This window comes from Pelodiscus sinensis, chromosome 2 (genome assembly GCF_049634645.1).
Source record: "Pelodiscus sinensis isolate JC-2024 chromosome 2, ASM4963464v1, whole genome shotgun sequence".
Taxonomy (NCBI): Eukaryota; Metazoa; Chordata; order Testudines; family Trionychidae; genus Pelodiscus; species Pelodiscus sinensis.
The window spans coordinates 38721892-38746572 of NC_134712.1; the positions used below are offsets into that span (position 1 = coordinate 38721892).

The 24681-nt window shown below is 43.6% G+C and overlaps 1 protein-coding gene across 2 annotated transcripts in view; it reads right to left on the reverse strand.

The window, feature by feature from the left end:
* The window catches only part of SDC2 (syndecan 2), a 115324-nt gene that overhangs the window by 5451 nt on the left and 85192 nt on the right, over nt 1–24681 (reverse strand). For both annotated transcript variants that reach the window (XM_006123928.4, XM_025185091.2), the window contains exons 2-3: nt 17439–17550; nt 4751–4884 (exon numbers count right to left, since the gene is read on the reverse strand). In XM_006123928.4, the coding sequence (XP_006123990.1) occupies nt 4751–4884; nt 17439–17550 (246 nt within the window). The remainder of the gene's footprint in view (nt 1–4750; nt 4885–17438; nt 17551–24681) is intronic.

Genomic DNA, 24681 nt, shown 5'->3' on the forward strand with positions numbered 1-24681 from the left:
ATCATTACTAGACACTGGCACAGCAAACAAAATTATTCTATTTATTACTTGTATTACCACAGCACCTAGGAGCCTAGTCATGGCCCACTGAGCAAATATGATTCTGCAGAAAGCTATGAGTAATATTCTGCAATGATACATACAGGCTAGATAATTCAAGGGGGCATTTTCATAACATTCAAATAATACCAATACAGGCAGTCCCCGGGTTATGTACAAGATAGGGACTGTAGGTCTGTTCTTAAGTTGAATTTGTATTTAAGTCGGAACTGGCATCCAGATTCAGCCACTGTTGAAACTGACCAGCAGTGGCTGAATCGGACACGCCTGGGGCAGAGCAGCTGGGGTGCTGCTGGGTTGCTCCTCGGCGCTACTGGACCAACCCGGCAGCAACCCAGCTGCTCTGCCCCAGGTGTTCCCAAGTCAGCCGCTGCTGAAACTGACCAGTGGCTGACTACAGGAAGTCTGAGGCAGAGCTGCTCTGCCCCGGGCTTCCTGGAATCAGCCGCTGATCAGTTTCAACAGCGGCTGAATCTGGATGCCTGGGACAGAGCAGCTGGGGCGCTGCCAGGTAGGTCACTGCAGCGCCACACCTCGGTGCTGTGGGGACCAACCCAGCAGCACCCCAGCTGCTCTGCCCCAGGCGTCCCCAAGTCCGCCGCTGCTGAAACTGATCAGCGGCTGATTCCAGGAAGCCCGGGGCAGAACAGCTCTGCCTTGGGCTTCCTGTAATCAGCCGCTGATCAGTTTCAGCAGCGGCTGACTTGAGGACGCCTGGGGCAGAGCAGCTGGGGTGCTGCTGGGTTGGTCCAGTAGCGCTGCACCTCGGCGCTGTGGGACCAACCCGGCAGCCCCCCAGCTGTTCTACCCAGGCGTCGGCGAGAAAAGCCTGGTCTGCTGGGGGGGGGGGCGGCACACTAGCTGGGACCCCCCCCCAGCAGACCAGGGAGATGCGGAGCAGCTTTTCTCGCCGCAGACGATGCGGGCGGCGGGACCGTGGCGCGTCTCGGCAGTCCCGCCGCCCGTGTCCTCCGCGGCGAGAAAAGCCGCTCTGTGTCTCCCTGGTCTGCTGGGGGTGGGGGGTCGCTAGCTCCGCGTCACCCTGGTCTGCTGGGGGTAAGTGCCCCCCGTGCCGCCAAAGGCAGCGACAGTGGGGGAGGCACCCCGCACTAACGGGCCCCCCCCCCGGTTCGTAACTAGGGGTCCGGCTTAAGTCGGACCCATGTAACCCGGGGACTGCCTGTGCTCAACTCCAATGTTCCCGCTCATTTTTCCATCCATGTGTAGAAGAATACATTTTATGTGCACTGAGGCATGTGCTGACTGGGCACTGTGGGTGTTCTGCTAATCAGCTGGACAGCATTTAAATCTCTTCTGGGTGGCCACCCAAGCGCTCAGTTTACAGGGAACACTGCTCAACTCCTAATAATTAGTAGTACTGAACTCTCTGCTGCATTCAGTGGAAGCCATTACGTTTTCATTGAGTGATAGGGGAGGAAATTAATCTTTCCCTCAGATGTAAAAGTCTGTCTGCTAGTCTGTCTTTGGAATGGCGCTATAACCTGAAACAGCAGCATATAAAAATCAGTCTTCTCTAGTCCACATTTATACATTAATAAAGGAAGATCAAGTTTCTGGCCCTGTACTCTGAGGCTCTTCACAGCTCCATCTCTCCCTTCCCTGCTTTTGTCTACATCACCCAGTCTCAACATCAATAATACTATTTTAATATTAAGTGCAGCTTTCTAAGGGTATGTCTACACTACAGAGTTTTGTCGGAAAAACATCGGTTTGCCGACAAACCTGAGTTACGTCCACACTGCAATCATGTTCTTCCAAAAGTAAATCAAAAGAATAGAGGGTTTTTTCCAGCATTGGTATTCCTCTTTCTACGAGGAAGAAGCCTTTTTCTAAAAGAACTCTTTTGGAAAAAGGTGTGTGTTGACAGGAAAGAGGGAGTTCTTTCGAAAAAAGAGGAAAGAGAAAAAGCACAGGTGCCCTAGTGGCTACTCTGTCCATAGTAATCACAGCTTAAATGAGAGATAACGTCCATTCACTCTGGATGCTATCTTTCAAAAAAGGAGATTGCTTTTTTGATGTGCTTTTGTGTGTGGACGCTCTCTTTCAGAAGAAGTTTTTTCAGAAGATCTCTTCCGAAAAAAGGTTCTTCCAAAAGAAGCTTGCAATCTAGACATAGGCTAAGGGTATTTTCCACATTGCTCTGAATATTTTTAAAATTTAATTATCCATACTCAAAACATCCAGGCACAGCAGTAAGCTATTAAGGGTACGTCTAGACTACCGCGTTTTGTCGACGGAAGTTTTGTCGACAGATACTGTCGACAAAACTTCCGTCGACAAAGAGCGTCCAGACACATTGAGTTCTGTCGATAAAGCAAGCTGCTTTGTCGACAGAACTCCGTAGTCTGGACGCAATGTTACAGGCAATAACACCTTCTGTCGACAGAGTTCTGTCGACAGAAGGTGTTATGCCTCGTAAAATGAGGTATACCAGCGTCGACAAAACTGCTGAGTTCTGTCGACATTATGTCGACAGAACTCAGCGGTAGTGTAGACGCTGGTATAGTTTTGTCGACAAAAGTCCACTTTTGTCGACAAACTAGGTAGTCTAGACACACCCAAAGACATAAGCAAAATCTTTTCAGTGTATAGAAACTATCTGAACTGGTTACTTAGCTGCTTTCCTAAAAGCTGTACATGTGATCAGTCTTACTTAAAGCTTCTTCCCATAGTTTAATAAGCACTGGATTCAGCATGTCCAAACTTTCTCCCTCTATATAAAAAGAGTAATAAATATAGTCTGTATGTAAACAACCAAAGAAAAAGATGTTCAAAAGTGACTAGTCATAACTTGAAAAGGGTCTGATTTGCAGAGTACTTGCCCTCTATAAATCAGACCCTCTTCAAGGTATCAAGTCAGGCACCCAAGAAACAATAGACAGTTTGGAAAATGTTGATCAATGCTGACTCTCCCACTACAGAATATGTATTTCATAGGCAGAAGCAGCACATTTTCCCCATAGCATACAGCCATCAAGCCTCTTACCTAAAAGAGAATCTCCAAGCACAAAAGAGCAATTCTTATCATAAGCATTCAATCCTGGTAAGTCTGTCAGCATGAGTCTCACTTTTATAATAGATGGAGTTTACGACCCGCTTTGGGCTGCATTCCCAAGCAACCCAACTCCGAGAAGACCCGGTCCTGGTGTGCCAGGGGCCGCTACCAGCCTCACACCATCCACGGGCTATGCCTAGATCAGAAGGCTTGAACTCTCTTCTGATCGAGGCACAGCCCGTGGACGGTGTGAGGCCGGTAGCAGCCCCCATCGCGCCAGGACCAGGTCTTCTCGGAGTCGGGTTGCTTGGGAATGTAGCCCAAAGCAGGTCATAAACTCCATCTAAGGCTAAATACCAGCACGAGACCGATAGTCAACAAATACCTTAACGCAAAGTTGAAAAGAACTTTGAAGAGAGAGTTCAAGACTTTTCTAATAGTAATTCTGTGATATGAATGCCTGTCAATTATTCTTTTAATCATTGTTACTTACACTGTTTTCTATCTATGTGCCAATGGAACTGGTCAATGACACAGTAAGCATTGTAAAATACCATATTTGAATTTTAAGGATGATATTTTCCTTAAGAGAAACCTGGAGAAAAGCATGACATACCAAAAACACACACACAATTAGCCCTTTTAGAACTGAGTATGGGGAGGCAGCTTAATACAGTCCTTATTTAGCAGCTCTTTTGAGACATAATGAAGGGTTAAGATTGTATTTTGTGTTTACATATTATGTGTTCATGAGAAGCTGTGCTCTCCTGGCCTTGATGCTCTTGTCTTAGAACTAAAATTTAGAGTTAGTACATTGGTTCTACACAGGGAATTAAAAGCTCTATGGCCAGTTCTACATTTAATTTCATAGCGTATAATAATACGAGGTTAGGTTTGTATGATTATTATAGGTGCAGACTTTCACTAAGTGTATTTTCAAATAATCTTTTAAGGCATTGTAACAGGTTCAGTCCTGTGTGTGAGTGCCCCTTGGTGGCTGAAGGGGGGGGGTGTCTCACAATATGTACTCGCCTGTCTGCGGGTGAGTCAATGTCCAGTCCATGGCTGGGGTTCAGGCCTCTTCTTTAACCCCCTTACTCGGGGGTAGTTTGCAGGGAGGATTGGGGAAAGGGGCATCCAGGCCCGCCCACTCCTCTGGGTCCTAGCCCAGGGACCCTATACGTAGCAGTTACCTGCCAAGTTTCAAAGTCCATAATTGCAGTCATGTCCCTGGGCCACTTCCCTGGGGCACCATTTCATCCAGCCCTTCTCGAGGGCCTTGTTGCTGAATTCCCCTTGTCTGGGGTTCTGCAAAGTTGTCATTGACTAGCCTTTAGCCACAGGATCTAGCTCTGCTCAGTTATGGAACTGTCCAAGTTTCTGGTGTTCCCCATCCAGCCCAGAGGGTCTGCCTGAGTTGAGCTCCAGGAAGGAACTGACAGGCCTTACCTAGCAGCTCCCTATACAGCAGCCTGCCGCATCCTGACTGGCTATTGTGAAGGCTGCCCCTCTACCTTGCTGAGAGGACCTCTCTACTGCTCTTGGTGCTGGCCAGGGTGCTGAAAGGTCTCCAGCAGGGAGGTCGGGCTTTGTCTGTCCCATACAGAATTATGTTTTATTAAATCTATTTTAAAAATATTATAATACTGCAGTAAATAGTAACTGTCCACAAACCTTTGTTTGTGCAGGTATCTTGGTCTGTGTTTTCAGTGTAGTTGTCTCAGCTTTCGGCGCATCACTAGTTGATGGTATCTTTGGAAGTATTCTAGATGTTTCTGTCACTGAGCTATCTTCATCTTCTTCAGCTCCTAAAATAAAATAATGATGTTGAGGAAATCTCTTAATGAAAAGAGGTTCATCCATATACATTTAATTTTGACTGTAACTGAGTTCCAACCAAAACAAAAAAAGATGTTCTGTTTGTAATTATTCATAACCACCTTGCTTTGCCATAAAACATTTGAGAAAAATGCTACCATCAACTGTAGATAAAAAAATATCTCCACCATTCTCTGTATTAATTATCAGACTTTTAAAGAAGAGTTTTCTGAGTAGCTATATAATACAGGATTGTAAAGACTTGAAGGAGAGGCAAGGTCATCAGAGAATTCCTTTTTTGCAATATGAACTGACAACTTGGAATTATAGGAAAGTTTGGATCCCATGATGAAGAGCTATTTGGATATGGCATTGTAAGGAATTACCACAAAGTAATTAAGTGACAAGGGTACTGGATTCAAGGAAAGCAAAAGTGAGTGTACTTTTTAAAAATCTAACATGCAATGTCGTATATTAAAATTCACCACTGTAAAAGTCCATCAGGACAATTCTAAAAAAACACCACAATTAAGGCATAGACAATTCCTGGAAAAGACTGTATGAAATACGTTTTTCATATGGGGCTTTGTGAAAGACCGCTCAAATATTTAAAAGCAATGTCCTACAAAGCAGGGATGGGAAATCTAAGGCCTGGGGGCTGGATGTGGTCCCCATTTTGCCTGGATCTGGCTTCCACAGCATTGGGGAGCCTGTGCTGGTGCTCCAGCCCCTCCTCCCTGACTGTCCCCCATGGGGCTAGAGCACACAAAATCTACTAGTCTGGGCCCCCCTAGGCTCTGGCGTGCAAGAGGCATGTGGACCGTTTCTTTCTCCTTCTCAGGGGCCACGTCAGGGTGGGGTTTTTTTTTCTCACTTGTGTGCGGCCCCTGACTGATTTTTCTGTGGGTCAGCGACCCCCAACGCAAAAAAGATTTCCCACCCCTGCTATAAAGAAAGAGAAGAGAGGAAGCGTCCAATAAGAAAAGGTATCCTTGCTTACCTAGAAATATCCCTACCTAAAATAACATGGTCCACAGATACATTACAATAAGAACTTCAGCCTGCTTGTAGCTTGAGGGCAGAATCAGGCCACTAGCAGCAGAGGACTGTTTCACTCCCTGAAGGTCCCTTCAGTTCAGAAAACTGCCTTAGTTAAATTAATTCCAATTCTATTTACTTAAAAGTACAGAATGTGATACATACACTAGGAATGCCAGGTTAAAAAGTTAACTGGTTAACCCTGGAGCAGCCCCCAGACTCTGCCGCGCCTTCGGTGGAGGGGAGCGAGCTCCTCCAGCGAGGCAAGGCTCCTGGCCACCAGCCTTGCTTTCATGGGTTCCCAGCTGCTGGCAGCGTCCCAACAGCCAGCCCCATGTCTGAGAGCTCTCGGCTGCCAGAGTATTCCCAGCAGTGGAGTTTAACCATTAACAGTGACTGATAAGCATCAGCTTAACAGTTAAACTCTTGCATCCCTAATGTTGGCCAAACTAGATAGTCTCTGTGCCAAAGGATAAATGGACACAGATGGACATCAGGAATGTTAACAGACATAAACCTATAGAGGAACATTTTAACCTCCCTGGCCATTTAGAAATGGATTTAACAGTAGCCACAAAGAACTTTAAAACCTAATTACAAAGGGAGACAGCTGAACTAGGGATGTTAAACATTGTGGAATAGGGTAACCATGTACACAGTTCATTCACTGCAGGCTCTTCAGTATAAAGCTTAGCTTTATACCGCAGAGTCCACAGCAAACCCTCCCTGGGTGCAGAGCAGCCAGCTCCTGCTACCCTAGCTCCCAAGGAGGAGGCTTTGCTGCGGTAGCGAAGCCTCCTCCCCAGGAGCAGAGCTGGCCACCCTTGCCTCTCCCCCCAGTTCCCAAGGAGGCGAGCTGGCTGCCTTTGCCTCTCCCTCAGCTCCCAGGGAGCAGGCCTCACTGCCCTGCCACAGTGAAGCCACCTCCCCAAGAGGCTGAGTATAACCAACACCATTAACCAATAAGCATCCTCTTATCAGTTAAACAGTTAGTCCTGTTCACTCTAAGTTAAACTGGAATTCATTTGCAAATTCAATACAATCAATTTAGGATTGAATAATGATCTTAACTGGTTAACACACTACATAGGCAATGTCCCCTCTCTTGATATTCACATCTCCACATCAAATGCTGCGAATGAGACACATCCACCCTGACTTGATTAGTCTCATTAACACCAGTCCTACTCTTGACAAGTAACTTCTTTTGTTGTTCTTAAATACACCCCTACCTTTGTAATTCCCCTTCCAATTCATTTGATTAAATAGGTTTTACCCACAGATACTGACTAACACGACTACCCCTTGAGACAGAAGAGATAGTGAGGCTGCTGGTTTGTAAAAGTCTTTCTTGAATAAACTCTAAAGATCAGAATCCAACAGGCAGTCCAACATAAAGTTTGTTCTTCCATGAGAATTCCAGGTATTCCTGGAGATTTCAGTGTTAAGCCTTAGACATTTCCTATTAATATTTAAAATAATCTAAGATGAAAAAGATCAGACCAAAAACTTCCTTTATTGTTGAAGCAAGCTTGGCACTTACAGGAAACTATACCACGTTGGCTTTGATGAACGTGAACTGACAGTTTGATCTCCTTTTTCAAACAATACAGTTAACCAATAGCCATTTAGACTATCAAGACAGTTCACAAGTAGTTTACTATGTGGAATTACAAACTTCCAGAAGAGACTGAACTAGGGATGTAAGCAACTAGGGATGTAAACTGCTTATTAGGATGAAGATGTCTGACAAACAATATGAATCAACTGGTTGGTAACTTAAATAATTCACTTTGCAATGCATCATTCTTCAAGACTCTCTGCGTGTAGACTTCTTATTTTATATTGCATAATACAGACCCCTTATTTCACTTCAGCATAACTCAGCTTCCCAAGGGAACCCCATCCTATACATTTTTTCTCCACAAAAAAAAGTGCTAGTGAGTTCAATGGGGCTTACTCCAAAATAAAGTGCACTCTGAGCACAATCAGTCTTACTTTTTTTGGTAATTTGGAATCAGATCTGCATCCTTGCTGAAAAAAATGTAAATGATTAACTGAATAATAAAGTAAGAAGAATTGAAATGAACTATTAAAATTATTTTTGAATTTTGTTTCATGATCCCATTTAAGTATAAGCCCTGGTCTACTCTAGGGCTTCGTCTTCACTGCAAGTTCTTCTGGCAGAAAATATGCTAATGAGTTGCCCAAGATCAGTATGCTTGTTGGAGAGGCATACGGATCTTGCACAAAACGGGACTTTTTTACTTAAAAAAAAAAAAAAAAAAAAAAAGAGAGTCAACACTGCTTCTAAGCATAGTTCAGGCAACAAAGTGTCAGTAGCAAATGATTTCAGTCATCTAATAAAACCACCACTGTGGATGGGTTTGTAGTAGGGACCAGCAAGGACACCATAGATAAACAATTTGCCTGGTTCATTTATGCCACAAATTCTCCTTTTTACTTTGTTTATAATAAGGACCTTCATTGACAAGGTTGAGTTCTTAGAACCAGGCTATACTCATCTGGTATAGCAGACATTGGTGGAAAGTTGCTAGATACAGTGTATGAGAAGGAACTTTAACAGTGTGCAAGAAATACTGAGGGAAAATTTGCCAGTGTAACCCTTGATGATCCAGTAATATGTGCCTATGTGATTACAGAACAGGGGCTTACATATCTTTCAGAAACAACAGATACACTGGGACATGCCCAAACAGCAGAATATTTCAAAGTGCCAATGAAAGCTGTATTAAACTGAACGAAAATTCAACTATCACATGCACATTTGCATCACCTTAATAACATGGCCGCAGTGCCCATTTAATGCATCTTTTAACCAAAGACTGAAGTTCGTCTTCTCCCAAAATAAAAGAAAATGTTGTAGTCACAAAATTCTTCCCTACCAACCATTTTGCCTCAGCTTCACTGAAAAGAGCAGGAGGATCCAAATTAATTTTCCCCAAAAAATGTTCAAAGGAATTCTGTAGTTGATTATTTTGAACAATTTACTAAAAATTAGCCTATTCTCATAAAACTTTGTGAAGAAAACTGGGATTATGGAACTATCTCATCCAAAGTATCTAACATAGGACTAAAGAGGAGTGTAGAGGACATGTTCAGTATACTGGAACTTATTATCCATAGCCTTAAACAACTTCAGAAAAATTGTTGCTGCATTGCTGATGCTGTCAAAATTTGGAAGTCACTTCAAGAGACACTGAAGAAAGAAATACCTCACCAGAAAAGTAAAAGTGAAGAATAAAGAAGAAAACAGATCAAAAACTAGCTCCATCTCACTTTCTTGCAAACATTCTTAACCCCAGATATAAAGGTAGATGCCTAACTTCTGAAAATGCTGCTGCTGCCCTGGTATGGGCATCTCAAAATTATTGCTCAGTTATGCCAGTCAGAATAAATTTCAGAGAAGGAAAGAAATCATTTAACCAGTACACGTTTACTGATGATGTTTTGAACAAAGTCACTCCCCTGAACTGGTGGAAATAATTAGATAGGCACCTTGAAACAGAGTTCCTTCATTTGCTAACCCAACTTTTCACAGCAGTAGCTTCGTCTGCAGGCACAGAGAGAATGCTGTCACATTGTTTGGTATTATTCACACAAATTTAAGAAATCATCTGGGAGTTGAAAAAGCAAGAAAATTCACATTCCTGTTTCAGTCTATGAATCAAAACGACAGTGGGAATGGGGAAGATGAGAGCTCATTGCAGAAGTTTTAAGGACACTGTACATTTAGTGCTCTAAAGATTTGTCTGACAGAGGTAATAAAATTTGAAATTTTTTTTAAAAGGAAGTTTAAGGACAGCCGTAGGCTGGCAATTCAGTAGATTGCCACAATTGCAAATGTGAAACATTTATGTAATGTTTAAGATTTAGTTTAATAAAATAAGTGCCATTGTGTTCGTCTGTGTTTTAGTTCTTACCATTCTTAATCTACTGCTGCTATATCTGCAGCTTGACACAGGTAATGAGTATTATGTACTATTCCCTAAATTAATAAAAATCAAGTTGTCTACAAAAATTACACAGAACATAACCCCTCATAGATATTGTAAAATGCTGTACCGTGTTGTAAATTAACATGTTTTAGTGATCAGATTTGCACCATTGTTTAAGATATATGAAGTAGTATCAGTGGAGAACTTGATTTAAAATCATCTTGATGTAAGTCAATCCGCCCTGATTAGATCCCCGTGTTGGATTTCTAACAGTATGTAGGTAACAGACACATTTAGGCATTTTAGTCCCCAGCAATATAGGCAAGCATGTTATAGATTCTATTCTACTCAACATGCCTTTGATAACTACCTACCAGGAATGACCCTGTTTACCACTGGATTTTTTTTATATGTCCTTAAGCCATTGTTTTCACAAGTCACCCAGCTTGGCGACTATTTAACCTTCACTGGTCCAGCATTATAGGAGTCAAAATATTTCTGTGTGTAGATTTTCATCCCTAACTTGGAGAGTCACAGAATTTAATTATCAGAATTTCCACTTGCTTAAGATGACTTTCCTCAAACCAGTCAATTGTGGAGGTGTTGGTACATTATTAGCCCTTGTTTTTTTCTGAGATGACCCACCTCCATTATTAGGCATTTGATGAAATATGTTAGTGTAGCTGGTACTCAAAAGGATGATCCTTGTGTGGTGATAATGACCCATAATCTCAGGTACTTCCTGTGAGCAGCATGGACAGAGATATGGAAGTAAATATCTTGCAGTCTGAAAGTTGCAAGCCAGTCCTGTGAATTACTGATGGAACTATGGAGGCAAAGTTACCATTTTGAACCTGAAACCACAATGGCGGGGGAGAGGGGCAGGGGAGACAATCAAGTATTCACAAGAGTAGGATCAGGCATCATTCCACACAGAGATGGGAAATTTATGAAGCGTGTAGTGGGGTGGAGTGGTTGCTCACTGACCCGAAGGCGGAGGAACACCTCCAGGAGCCATTTTGGGCTGAGCCGAACCCCTCCCAGTCACCTGACTGGAAGCCAGGAGGCGTGGCCAGGACTATAAAAGACCAGGCATAGACCTCAATGTGGGCCCAGCCTCTGGAGGAACCAGAGGTCTGCCCAGCACTCCCTGCCTGGGAGGCTGAAGAGTGGCTGGGTCCACCAGGCATGCTCACCCTAAAAGACGGACCTGAACCCCTGCGCTGGCCCACACCCTAAGGCCAGCCTGGACCTTCAGCTGTGCCTGACCCAGAGGACCGTCCGGAAAGTTTACCAGCCTTCACCTGGGGACTGGCTGGGACCTCTGGACCTGCAAGTAGCTGAGGACTGGCTTGGACCACCTGGACCTGCCAAACCTCAAACCCCTGAGAGACCAGCCTGAAGCCCAGCTATGTGCCGAGGGGGAGAAGGGAAGTGAACACGGAGGACAGTTAAGTGCCTCAGATCAGCATGTTGTGGGCTGGAGCCCCGCTAACCCTGCAGCAGTCTGCACAGCTGCTACTAGGGTCCTTGGCTGGGATGCAGTAGGGTGGGCAGGCCTGCGTCCCCTCCCCACCCACCTACCAGATGGCAGTCTCCCCCTCTCCATCACCACAGGCGAATTGCCTGTACCACTCCTGAGCTAGGAGACAAACTATTTACCACTGAAACTGTTTGCTTATTTCCCCACCCTGAATCAGGGCTGGGATCCTGAACTGACTGTTCGGTGCTCTGCCTAAACCAAAGCCTGGGCTCCCAAACTACTAAACTGTGTTTGTTTATTGTCCTGCCTTGACTTACGGCCAAGGCTCTGCCCTGTGTTTATTTGCTGCCCCATCTGAACCAAGGCTTGGGCTCATGAACTACTGTTTCCAATTGTAGGTTTGTTTGCTGCCCCGCCCTGAACCAAGGCCTGGGCTCCTAAAATGTCAAACTGTGTTTGTTCATTGCCCTACCCTTCCCTAGGACCAGATTGCCTGTACTAACTGGGTTTGCTTGCTGCCCCACCCTGCACCTGGGCCAGAGCTTCTGAACAGTTTGCCTGTCACATGCCCTGAAGCAAGGCCGGGCTCCTGAACTGTTTGCCTCTCGCTGGCCCTGAACCAAGGCCAGGGTTACTGACTATTGAACTGAGGGTTTGTTTCAGTGCCCACAGTCGTGGGCGGAGTGGCCGCCCACTGACCCAGAGGCAGATGAACCCCTTTGGGAGGACTAACCGGCTACCAGGAGACTTCAGTCTTTTCGGTGAGGGTTCTTTATAAGGCAGTCCGGAGTTCCTTTTCTTAAGCTACATCTATACTACAAGTTTTTTTTGGCAGAAAATATGCTAATAAGGGACTCATTCGTATGAGTCACAACATCATTAGCATACTTTCTGCCGTTTCTTTTCGCACAAGGGGTTTTTGCACACAAAAAAGGAGTGTGGACAGGGTTTTTTTTTTGCTTAAAGACCCTGTTTTGTGCAAGATCCTTATGCTTGTCCCGGAGAGGCATAAGGATCTTGCACAAAACAGGGTTTTTTCACACAAAGAAAGTCCACGCTGCTTCTTTTTGCACAAAAACATCCTTGCGCAAAAAGAAATGGCAGAAAGTATGCTAATGATATTGTGATTCATGCTCATGTGTCTGTCATTAGCATATTTTCTGCCGCAAAAACTTGAAGTGCTTAGAGCTCCTTTTTGAGCTCTCTAAAGTCTTTTTGTAGATTCTAAGGGAATGTTTAGCTGAGGATGCAGGAAGTGAAGGGAGAAACATTTGAACACTGGTGGTCCTGGCATACTTCCCCATTCCCATTTCTGGGGGTAGAGAATTAAAAGGCCAAAAAACCCAATCAAAACAAAGTTCTAGAAATGCTATAAAAACATTGAAGTAATCTAAATTCTAACAACATAGTAACTCAGGCAAATTTAATCAGCAGAAGCAGTTATGCTGAATGCTCCATCTCAAGCCAAGGTGGTTGAAAAGGAACAGAGGGCAATTCACTCACACAGCCCTATATGGCCTTGGCAAGATGCACGAGGCTGTGCAGAGTGCATGCAGGGGCTGAAGAGGCACTGCCACTGAAAATCTCTAACAAAGTGCCCAGCATGCACGCACACCTGAAGAGGAGTATCCATTGGAGCACTACTCAAAGAAGTTTTCAGCACCTTGGATAGTAGCAGCAACCCCAGTTCTGTTGTCATCTGCAGATCCCTTGGTGCTGTGTATGATGTCAGCATAGACAAGGTGTTGAAATGGTGTTGCAGAGGTCAATGATGACCAAGTAGTCAGCACTAAATGTCATGGTGCATTTGCACACAACAAATGAGATGTTGCTAACAGAGGTAGTTATATTCAGTGCCGAAGACAGTATTAGAAGTACAGTACTATGCTCCTTCAGGGCTCCAGTGGTACCCATGTCAGGCCTTGAAGTCAGCTCTTCTTGGATTGATCAGCTGAAGGGGATCTGTAGGTTTAGTCTGTAGTATGAAGGAATTGAGGGGTGGCCTGGCATGCTCCATTATGTCCTTGGTACTGCACATGAGGCCACTCAAAGCGCATGCAGGCTCAACAGACTGTGCTGGCCAAAATTCTCCAATCTGGAGCTCACAGGGTGCACACACCCCAAGAATAGAATATATATACACCCAGATAATCACCAATGAGCAAACGCTCACCCACTGAGAGCAGCTCTTCAGTGGAATTTTAAAGTTGAGAGGGACCATACATAGAACACTATCTGCCCATGTTAGCAGTGGTTGTGAAAGCAGGCAGAGATATTTAGTGTCAAATGAATTTTTTTAAATTAATTAATTTAGTTAGTTATGTTGTCTGGATGCCACCTGAAAGTTTCCATGCCCAAAACAGTGGGATGAGAAGGTGCCTCTTTGAACTTGGCCACCTGTCAAATACTTGAATAGCAAAGAGGCTAGTCTTTCACTTAAAGTCTCTCCCTTTTAAGAACACAGAATTTCGGCCTCAAAGAAAACAGCCAGATTTATCTTCCACGGTAATGCCACATAGGATTTTGTTTGGAGCAACACAGAGAAACATTCTGTCTTAAACAGAGGTCCATGTAGAAAGAAAGAAATTGTGGGTCAAAAAGCCTCTATTCTTCCATATCTGGACATGACCCACACTGGCAGCTTGGATGTACAACTCAGTACTTTCCCAGTTTTATAGGGGTACGGCTAGACTGTGGGGCTTTTTTGGAATACCTCTGAAATCCCCCAAAAAACTATGCTGCGTCCAGGGAACCTGGACTATGCCACTTATTTTATTTATTTATTTTTTTGCAGAAGAGCAAACGCGCTCTTTCGGCAGCCCCTATATTTCTCATTCTACGAGGAAGAAGGGGGCTTCTGAAAGAGGGATTTTTCCGACATTTGGCCCAGTCTAGATGGGCCAAATGTTGGAAAAACCTCTTCTGAGAAAAGAATTGGAAAAAGATACGCAAAATGCATAGCACATTTTGCATACCTTTTTCCGACAAAAACTTGTAATCGAGCCATACCCCTAGGTGTGACTGGGAAACCTCATCCCCCTATTTTACACTTTTCCAGGTTGCAAGCAGGAGTGTGAAAGGGATATACAGTTATAGCTTATCAAGTGCAGCTGAAGACCTGAGCCTGAAAGATTTTATCTTCTTTTCTAAAAAATTCTCTGATTATCTAAGGGGGTGGGGTAAAGAGGGAAAGTGAATATTCCTGTCCAGAGGAATCCGAATGTCTATGCCCTGATCTGCTATGCTGCAACCTGTGAAGCTGGGCACAGGAACCATGCCCTGAAGTTCTGCCCTACTGTACTCTGAGGGCAAAGAATGGAAACTGCACTCTCCTAAATAACGATCTCTGCTGAATCAGAAAGCAAGACACTGAGCAGGCAAAGCACACAGCCAGCTGACGGGCCTTTACTAAAGTCTTTTAAACATTACATACAGATGTGTTATTAGTAAGTGATTTTTTGATTTACTGAGGATTTCAGCAACACGTAGGCTACAATAAAAATGTCTTCATATAATGAACCTGCTTAGGGCAACTTTCCTTGGATCATATTTTCAAGTTTTAGTAGTTAGTTACTTCTCTCTAATTTTAGGACTACTTATTTTTAATCGCATGCACTTATTAAAATATTTATAATGCAAATTGTTAAAGCCAAGTTGGTCCCAGAATATGAAAGAGGCATCATGGGTGAGATAGGATCTTTTATTCTCTTGGTGAAAGAGAAAAGCATTGAACTTACACAGAGCTCTTCTGGCCACACTATCTCTCTATAATGCAAATGTAATTAATACAATATAAGTTTCCTTGCCTACATCTGATTAGTGTCCAAAAGTCCTGAAACAGACCTCTCAGTCTGTATCTGCAACTTTATAAAGGAAAAAAATATTACTAATAGGTTCTAGATGTTTATCTGACCTGCAGGAGCAATCAAATACTTAGAGGTCTACATTTGATTTATGCATCCCATTAATTTATACTTGCCAAAATGGGGCAGAAAAGAAGAGGGAGTTTTTAATACTGTCATGAAAATACTCACACAGGTTGAAGCAAACACCGAACCACAATTAGGGTTCCTAAAATATTCATTTTTTAAATTATGCCTGTCCTCACAACCTGTGAGCATGAACATCAAAGAGAGTAACTGCACAGATTTCAAGGTATAATTATACTGGCTGTATACTGCAGCTAGCAAGTGTGCAATAAGCAAAGTTCTTCCCTTAGCTGAGTCTGGATCAGGTGCAAAGGGTAAACATCCACTGACTGTATCTATATTCAACTACAGTACTATCCAGAAGCATAAAAGCATATAATGAGAGTTGACAGTTCACTAGGGCAAAAGAAAGATAGGGAAGAAAGTCTGTGTTTAAAAAAAAATCTCAAATTAACAATAGATATTCTCCAGGAAAGTTTACTGTCTCCACATGAGACAATAACTGATTCCACATGAATCAGTAATTTACTATGTACTTCCCTCTCTGCTCCACAAATGGCAACATAAGCTGCTCTCACACACCACCAGGTTGACTACAGGGCTGGGCTGAGGTTTGTTTGAGGGAATCCTTCTCCCCAGCTATGTAAGCAGCAGAGATCTTATCCTTGCACACACTCTGGAAAGAGTTCAAGGGGAACAGGTTTTTCCATTAGGTTGCATGATTGAGCATGACCATATGCTACTGCAGTGCTTCAGGAAGAGAGAGAAAGCAGGCATTAAGCGGCTCAACTCCAAAAGCATGGCCAAAAGTTTAGCTCAGGTCCAACCAAATTAAGAGATAAAAACGTACAACAACAATGTAACATTTAGGTTTTATTTCAGTGTGAATCCAATACTTTTTCTAAAGATCCTGAAAACTTTGCCTCTGGAAGGCCTATCTATTTCAATTGTAGCTTTGGACACAGAACAAGACTAGCAAATGAGACACAATGCTTGGACAAAGCTTGATAAGTAGGGGTACATCTCCACTAGCTCATTAACTCGAGCTAGGTAGGGTAATGAGGGCTAACGGAGTTGCAAATGAAGCCCGAGATTCGAACTACCTACTCCGTGCTGTGTGTAGCCGCGGGCACGGGGTTTGGACTAAGGGGGATTTAAAAATGGCGGTGCCCAGGAACATGCAAATGAAACCCGGGATATTTAAATCCCAGGCTTCATTTGCAACTCCGCTTGCCCTCATCACCCTACCTACCTCGAACTAACAACCTAATGTAGATGTACCCTAAGAGTTCTCACCCTAAAATAGCCAACAGAGGACCCATGTCATTCAGTTTCTTTAGCACAGAAAGGTCCACTGTTGGATTTGTGCACCTTACAATGCTGAAGAATATGAATGACATGAGTCCCCAGTTGTGATCTCCACCTGATATATTTCCCACCTTGGATAACTACTCTATTGCTGGCCTTTCCAGCACTCCTCAATTCATCTGATGGAATTTATACAGTTGACACTTAATCAACTCGTAAAGAAATTGATTGTCACTATATAGAACATTTTAACTGAAATCCAAATAGAAATATAGTCATTGCATTTATTCTATTCACCTAATTGATGTAATTACATCAGAAAAAACTATCAGATTTGTTTGGTGATGTCTAGACTTTTATTAAAAAGATGTAAGAAGATTTATCAGTATTTATCTGAATGTGCGCATAAGAAAAATAAGACTATATTAATCTAGTATCCTGCTGCAAACATTTCAAATCAAAGATGAGGATACCCAATTACGATTCAAATCTACCCATGGGGGAGAGAAGAGAACACTTACCCAAATCTCTCTGTTTCTAAACTCCAAGAAACTCAGCACACTAGAGACAAGATGCTGGAAAATTCAGTAAAATTATATAGCTATTGGGCAAACTGAATAGTAAGAGCATGAAGTTAATAGATAAAAGGATAAACCTGGAGAGGTGTTCAGCACAATGCACATAGAGAGCTAAGTGCCCTGAACTCCCACTGAAGCTATAATTTCAAGGTGAACAACAACTGTCAGGCTTAGCTAGACATTCTTGTACTTGCTGAATAACAATGAAACTTTATAATGGAATGAAAAAAATACAGAAACATGTCTTACCTGAGCCTGACCCAGAAGAATAATCGTCATCGTCAATTGGATAGACGCCTGATGCTTCTTCAACAGAGCTGTTGTCGAGATACAGGTCTTTATCAGAGGTCAACTCTGCTCTCTGGAAAATAGGTAAGAAGGAACCATTAAAAGGGGGGCTATTTATATAATGCAATGTTTGCTTTACTTTTATTCTTATTTCCAAAGCTGATGTTCATACATCAATTGTATATATTTAAAGAATCGTAAACATATAGGACTGGAAGAGACCTCAATAGGACATCCAGTGAAGTCTCCTGTACTCAAGGCAAGGATTACGTAAATAACTAGATCACTCCTGGTGGGTATCTGTCTAACCTGCTCTTAAAAACCTCCAATGATGGAGATTCCATAATCTCCCTGGGTTAGAATTCTTTTCAATTAAAAAGAGGGTTAATATCACCAAAACGAATCACACCTAAAAATATTAAGTGTTGTTTATGGATAATTATATTTGTGGTTAGACAACAGCTATACCTACAGAATTATGTTCAGATCAGAGGCTCTCACTGCTGAAAACCACGTCTTTCTTAAATGCTGGCTCCGTAAGAATACACATTGTTTCAGTTTTCTTGATATCCCCCATCAACTTGTTCTATCTTTTCCAGTCCTAGAGATACTGTCTCCTCAAACTGTCTTCTCCTATCATAGAATCATAGCAGATTTGGGCTGGAAGAGACTTCAAGAGGTCATCCAGTCAAACCCCCTGCTCAAAGCAGGACCAATCCCAACTAAATCATTACAGTCAGGGCTTTGTCAAGACTAGACTTAAAAACCTCAAATGATAGAGAATTCACCACTGCCCTAAGCAACCTATTCCAGTGCTTCACCATGCTCCTAGGCTACGTCTAGACTGGCATGATTTTCTGCAAATGCTTTTAACGGAAAAGTTTTTCCGTTAAAAGCATTTGCGGAAAAGAGCGTCTAGATTGGCACGGATGCTTTTCCACAAAAGCACTTTTTGCGGAAAAGCGTCCATGCCGATCTAGACACGGTTTAGCGCAAGAAAGCCCCGATCGTCATTTTAGCCATCGGGGCTTTTTTGCGCAAAACAGTTTTCAGCTGTCTACACTAGACCTTCTGTGCAAAAGCATTTCCGGAAAAGGGCTTTTACCTGAACGGGAACGTCAAAGCTTTTGCGCAAGAAGCACTGATTTCGGACAGTAGAACATCAGTGCTTTTGCGCAAAATCAAGCGGCCACTGGAGACAGCTGGCAAGTTTTTCCGCAAAAGCAATCGCTTTTGCGGAAAAACTTGCCAGTCTAGATGCAGCCCTAGTGAAATAGTTTTTCCTTATATCCAACCTCAATCTCCCCCACTGCAACTTGGGACTATTGCTTCTTGTTTTGTCATCTGTTACCACTGAGAACTAGGGATGTTAAATTGTGAGTAATTGACTAATCAAATAGTTGATGTATTTTGCATTGACTATTCAATTATTTGATAGGACGCTTCCGCTTTTGAAGGGGTGTTGCTACACTTCAAAGGCAAAAGCTCCGCGTGGACCCCAGAGTCAGCTGGAGACCCCAGAGTCAGCTGCTTTGAAATGTCGCAGAGAGCCCAACATGAGGCTCCACAAGGCGTTTCCAGGCAGCAGCGCTGCACGGAGCCTGGGGTTAGCAGGCGAGTCCTCAGCTGATCCTGGGCTCCACGCGGTGCTGCCACTTTAAAATGCCACATTCAGCCCGGGGACATTTCAAAGTGGCAGCACCACGTGAAGCTCGGGGTCTGGCCCCAGACTCCATGAGGTGCTGCCGCTTTGAAGTATCCCCTCCTCTTCCCATCCCCCTTGCTGCCTCTTTCTGACAGAAGTAGTTGGGGGGGAGGGGAGGAAGCAAGTAGTAGAATAGTCAACTAGTCCTTCACATCCCTACAGAGAACAACTTAGCTCCATCCTCTTTGAAACTCACTTTAGGTCATCTTTTGGGAAACTATAAAGGGTACATTTGGCTTTTTTTTTTTTTTTTTTTTTTTTAAAGAAACTTTTGGCAACTGATTCTCCTTCCAGTCCGCCAAACACCTGTTCAGCACAGTTACCTACTTCGTTATAAATTATTCTTTAGTTTGACCTAAAATATCAAAATCTACCTCTTATAGGAAAGTGAAAAGACCACACTGACATGGTAAAGGACCCTTTTAGAGCAGGAATATATCAAAACCTTGGCCTCTGCCCCAAGTCTTTCCTGGATGAAAATGCACCTAAGATTTGAGAATGTAACCTAATCTAGCTCTTTTCAGGATTCTTTATACTGAAGGTTAAATTATTTAAGTAAATTGTCTATATCAGTGAACATACCCTCTAATGAATGTTCAAAGGCTCTATAGAGCTACCCGATACTTCTCCTGGAGGACCTAGGCTAGAAGTGTGCTATCTTCCTTCCCGGAGAAAAAGTAAGAGAGGAATAGTACTGGACTCAAAGAAGAACCATCAAATGCAACTTTTATCTGAATTTGCAAATTAATTTGTGCTTAAATATAGCTTCTAGAAGACCTATTTTCAGCAGCCCTTTTAATTAAATGCCATTTACTTAAAGCTGCAGCAGTCGAGTGTATAAGTTGGAGGAAACTATGTCTTACACAAGCCAAGAGATCCTTTGCTGCAATGTACCTCTTGGAAAATCAAGAGATTGTCATCATCCTAGATGACAAGGCATGTGGGGCATAAGAATCAGTTGAGGCTCCATCTCATATAAAGGAACGAGTCTGTCAAAAGACAAACATCCTGCTTCTGATAGGATTGCAGAAAAGGAACAGATCCATTTTCATATGCCTGCCTTTCTGATTTTTCAGCCATGCTGTAGTATGAAGTACAAAAAAACGCTTAGTGCAATGTAACGGATGACAACATTAGATTATGTGAGTAGCAGAATGGAGAATGGGGCTCAATGAATGGAAGGTTCAGCTCATCCAAGCTCCAAAGCATCTTGAAAAATGTCAGCATGTCCTGCCTGTTCTAGTTCCTGCTAAAGACAGCTTGAGTGATAATTCAGCTGTCCATAGGCAGAATGGTATTTTATACATGATGGCTTCTTCGATCTCAGAGGAAAGTGACAGCATATTTCAAGAAAAAGTTCTGCCAATGACTGACTATGCAACAACTAATCCTGCTGCAGAAAACATACAGGCTGCATGTACACTGGCATGATTTTGCGCAAATACTTTTAACGGAAAAGTTTTTCCATTAAAAGTATTTGTGCAAGAGAGCGTCTATACTGGCATGTGCCTTTGCGCAAAAAATTTGCTTTTGCGCAAAAGCATCCATACCAGTGTAGATTCTCTCTTGCGCCAGATAGCGCCGATGGCCATTTTAACCATCGGGCTTTCTTGTGCAAGAAATTGATGTTACCTGTCTACACTGGCCTCTTGTGCAAGGACACTTGCGCAAGAGAACTTATCCTTGAGCGGGAGCGTCAGAGTATTTGCGCAAGAAGCACTGATTTCATACAGGTGAACATCAGTGTTCTTGTGCAAATACTCGCGGTCAGTGTAGACAGGCGGCAAGATTTTGCGCAAAAGCAGCTACTTTTGCGCAAAATCTTGCCAATGTAGACACAGCCACAAAGTATTATAAGAAAAATCAGAAAGGTAAAAATCCAAATGTACATGAGAATACTTAAAGATTTACCTGTAACTTTATTACATGGCAAATGTTGCCATAGAAATTGGCTTCTTCTAAAAAATAACAGTGGAAAAACACAAACACAATATTAGAGAGGATGGGAATTAGTTTGTATAAAGTAAGAAACAACCCAAACTTATGCCCAGAACTCATAAAGTGTTGGGGAAAGCTTAATAATCTATTTTTTTTCATTTTTATTCCCCACTTCATTTCCTGGTGCTGGCTAAAATAAGAAGCAAAAGTAGTTAAGTTCTGAAAAAAAAAATGTTCTAGTGCTTGTAACCTCACTAGAAACAGAAAATACTGAAAGTCAATCAAGAATGCTTACTCTGATGAGATTTCCTGCCCAATTTTGCAGACCCCATCCACTGTTATATAAAATATCCACACATTCACATGCTATGCCAACCACATTTTCTAATTACCAAAGGCTTCTCCCACCTCCAAGAATGGTATTTTTGTTGCCAGTATTTTGAGGACAAGGGCAGCTAGAAGCTATAGCACTATACAATCTGAATGAAAAAAACAAGATAGCATTCAGCAGCAATTCCAACTTCATTGGCATATTTTAGTACTAGCAGAATAAAATACAATCTAAGGCACCACATAAATACTCCCACACCAAGCCATAAAGAGAAAAGGACAATACTGGCCCAGGTAACCCCACTCCTTCAGCCATGCAGAATAAGCACCAACTGAGTTGAAAAAGGAGCAGCCACGATCAGAAGGCGGCACCTGGGAAAAAGGACAGACCTGCTGTCACAGCTCCTGACAAGAGCACTGGAAAAGCGTCCCTGAGTATTGTTCTCTGGGACTGAAAGTGAGGAGAGGAAAGCAAGGAAGTGACCCAGGGTTTGTAATTCAAAGGGCACCTTCAGGAGCCAGAGAGGCGGACTGGGTGGGGCAGGGCTCCCCTAACACTACTCCCATGACAGGAAAGTCTCAAATCGCCTGTGCACCTCACCATATAGTCCTGGTTCACTATTCAGATGACCAACCCACTGGGTGCAGGTACTAAGTACATGAATCTCTGGGCCACCTAACTAAGGACTCTACTGATATACAAGTATTTGTGGATGAGCACCAATAACTTCACAAGAAGTAAACTTCAAGTACCAGTCCAAAGGAAAAAAAACGGTTTCCCGTAACACCACTACACACTATATGAAGAACTGTAGGTTTCAGTGAGTCCCAACTATTTTACATCGAATTCTGTGATGATCAGGCCTGCAACTTATTTTAGATGAAGGGAGAGATTCTTGACCCTGCCATTGTATCCCATTCAAACAATTCTTCTCTGATATAAAACTTGGACAGACTCAGAGATATTTCTGTGGGTCCACCCATCCATCCTCACTGTCTGGGTGGAATAAACAGAGTTATTAAGGAATTAGTTGAAACCAACCCAGATCAAAAAGAGAGACCAGAGAGACACTGCAAGCTCAAATGACTCATGAATCAACTTAACAATGGGAAGCTGCAGACAGGGGGGTTGTGAACACAGTAATGCACAGCCTGGGGAATAAAGGACTGAGGTATGCCCTGGAGAGATTAAAGAGTTTCTTGAGGTCTGGTGGAATGACTGAAGTAGTAACAGAAAGACAGAGCCTGACATGGAATCCCCACCCGCTTGGCTGGTGGTTTGCTCTGGCTTGGCCAGAATGAGCTCTCCTCTCACTTCTAACCTACAGACTTCCAACAATGTGTGCTCCAGTTGAATAATAAATTCTACTGTTCTGAAAGAATTGGTTGGGTGTCACTGCAAATATCTGCTTAGATGCATTAGTCCCTGAAGACTGTACAAGTCACTGCCCAGAGTTTATCTCAGCTGGGTTCACAGAGCAGAGCAAAGCAGGATGAACCCAGAGGCTTCAGTCAAGGAAGCAGTGAAGCTGCAGGTCCTACCCTGAAGAAGGAATGGGACTCCTTGGATGCCTGCCACAGTGCTAAGGCTTTTCCAAGGGCCTGTTTAAAAGTCGAGGCATAGCACAGATTCTGTGGCTTCATGACACATATTTGTAACAGGTGCACAGGCTACACGGACAAATCACTTATATGTAAAACACTTACAGAGCTATTAAACGACAGAGATACTCAGTAAGGATGGCTCTTATCAGGTCTTCAATCTCACCCGTAAGCCACAGAAAACACTCATTACATCTTGACTGTGATCTCATCCATCAGTGGTTATCCCCACTTATGTTTATATTCAAAAGACATATGCTACAAAATCCTGAGGCCTAGATAAATTAAACACATTATAAACCAAAGATGACTGGAGCACAATGGTTATTGAATAAACCAGATTACGTCTAAAACTAGTGAATGTACAATAGATTAACATCATCTGTGTACTAGATACGTCTGTTCCACATACATGTTGAGTTTATAAATCTGAAAGTTATTTAATTACAAATCATTTTACTGGAATAAATAAAAGTATATAAATCAATTCATTTTATTGGAATCACACTGTGGCACAGAAATACTTGATAAAAAACTTCCTGTCAATAAAAGAGGAGAAAGTAAAAACAGGGTATTCTGGTTCATTGTTTCTCTTGTAAAATAATCATTTATCAAAATTAGGGTTGTAAAGTTTGATAAAAGCTCTTCAGAGCAATAGAAAGAGGCTGAAAAGAGCACAGAGAGTCGTTAAAAATGAAAAACATTTCCTACTTATCCTAATAACCATTTACAGGCAGTCCCCGAGTTACGCGGATCTGACTTATGGCGGATCCATACTTACGAACAGGGCTTTTCTCGCCCTGGAGGACATGGGCGGCGGGACCGCCCAGACACGCTGCGGTCCCGCCGCCCGTGTCCTTAGGGGCGAGAAAAGTGGCTCCGCGGCTCCCTGGTCTGCTGGGGGGGGCAGCAAACTAGGGAGACGTGGAGCAAAGCCGCGGAGGATGCGGGTGGCGGGACCGTGGCGCGTCTGGGCGGTCCCTCCGCCCGCGTCTCCCTGGTCTGCTGGGGGGGGGCGCAGCTAGTGCGCCCCCCCCCCCAGCAGACCAGGCTTTTCTCGCAGACGCCTGGGGCAGAGCAGCTGGGGGGCTGCTGGGTTGGTCCAGTAGCGCCAACGAGCGGCGCTAGTGCACCAATCCAGCAGCACCCCAGCTGCTCTGCCCCAGGCGTCCCCAAGTCAGCCGCTGCTGAAACTGACCAGTGGCTGACTACAGGAAGCCGGAGGTAGAGTTGCTCTGCCCCGGGCTTCAGCCGCTGATCAGCCTGGAATCAGCCGCTGATCAGTTTCAGCAGCAGCTGACTTGGGGACACCTGGGGTAGAGCAGCTGGGGTGCTGCCAGGTTGGTCCCCGCAGCGCCGAAGTGCGGCACTACGGGGATCTACCCGGCAACGCCCCAGCTGCTCTGTTCCTGGCGTCCAGATTCAGCCGCTGTTGAAACTGATCAGCGGCTGATTCCAGGAAGCCCGGGGCAGAGAAACTCTGCCTCGGGCTTCCTGTAGTCAGCCGCTGGTCAGTTTCAGCAGCAGCTGAATCTGGACGCCAGTTCCGACTTACGTACAAATTCAACAAACCTACAGTCCCTATCTTGTACGTAACCTGGGGACTGCCTGTAGTTCTACAATACTGTT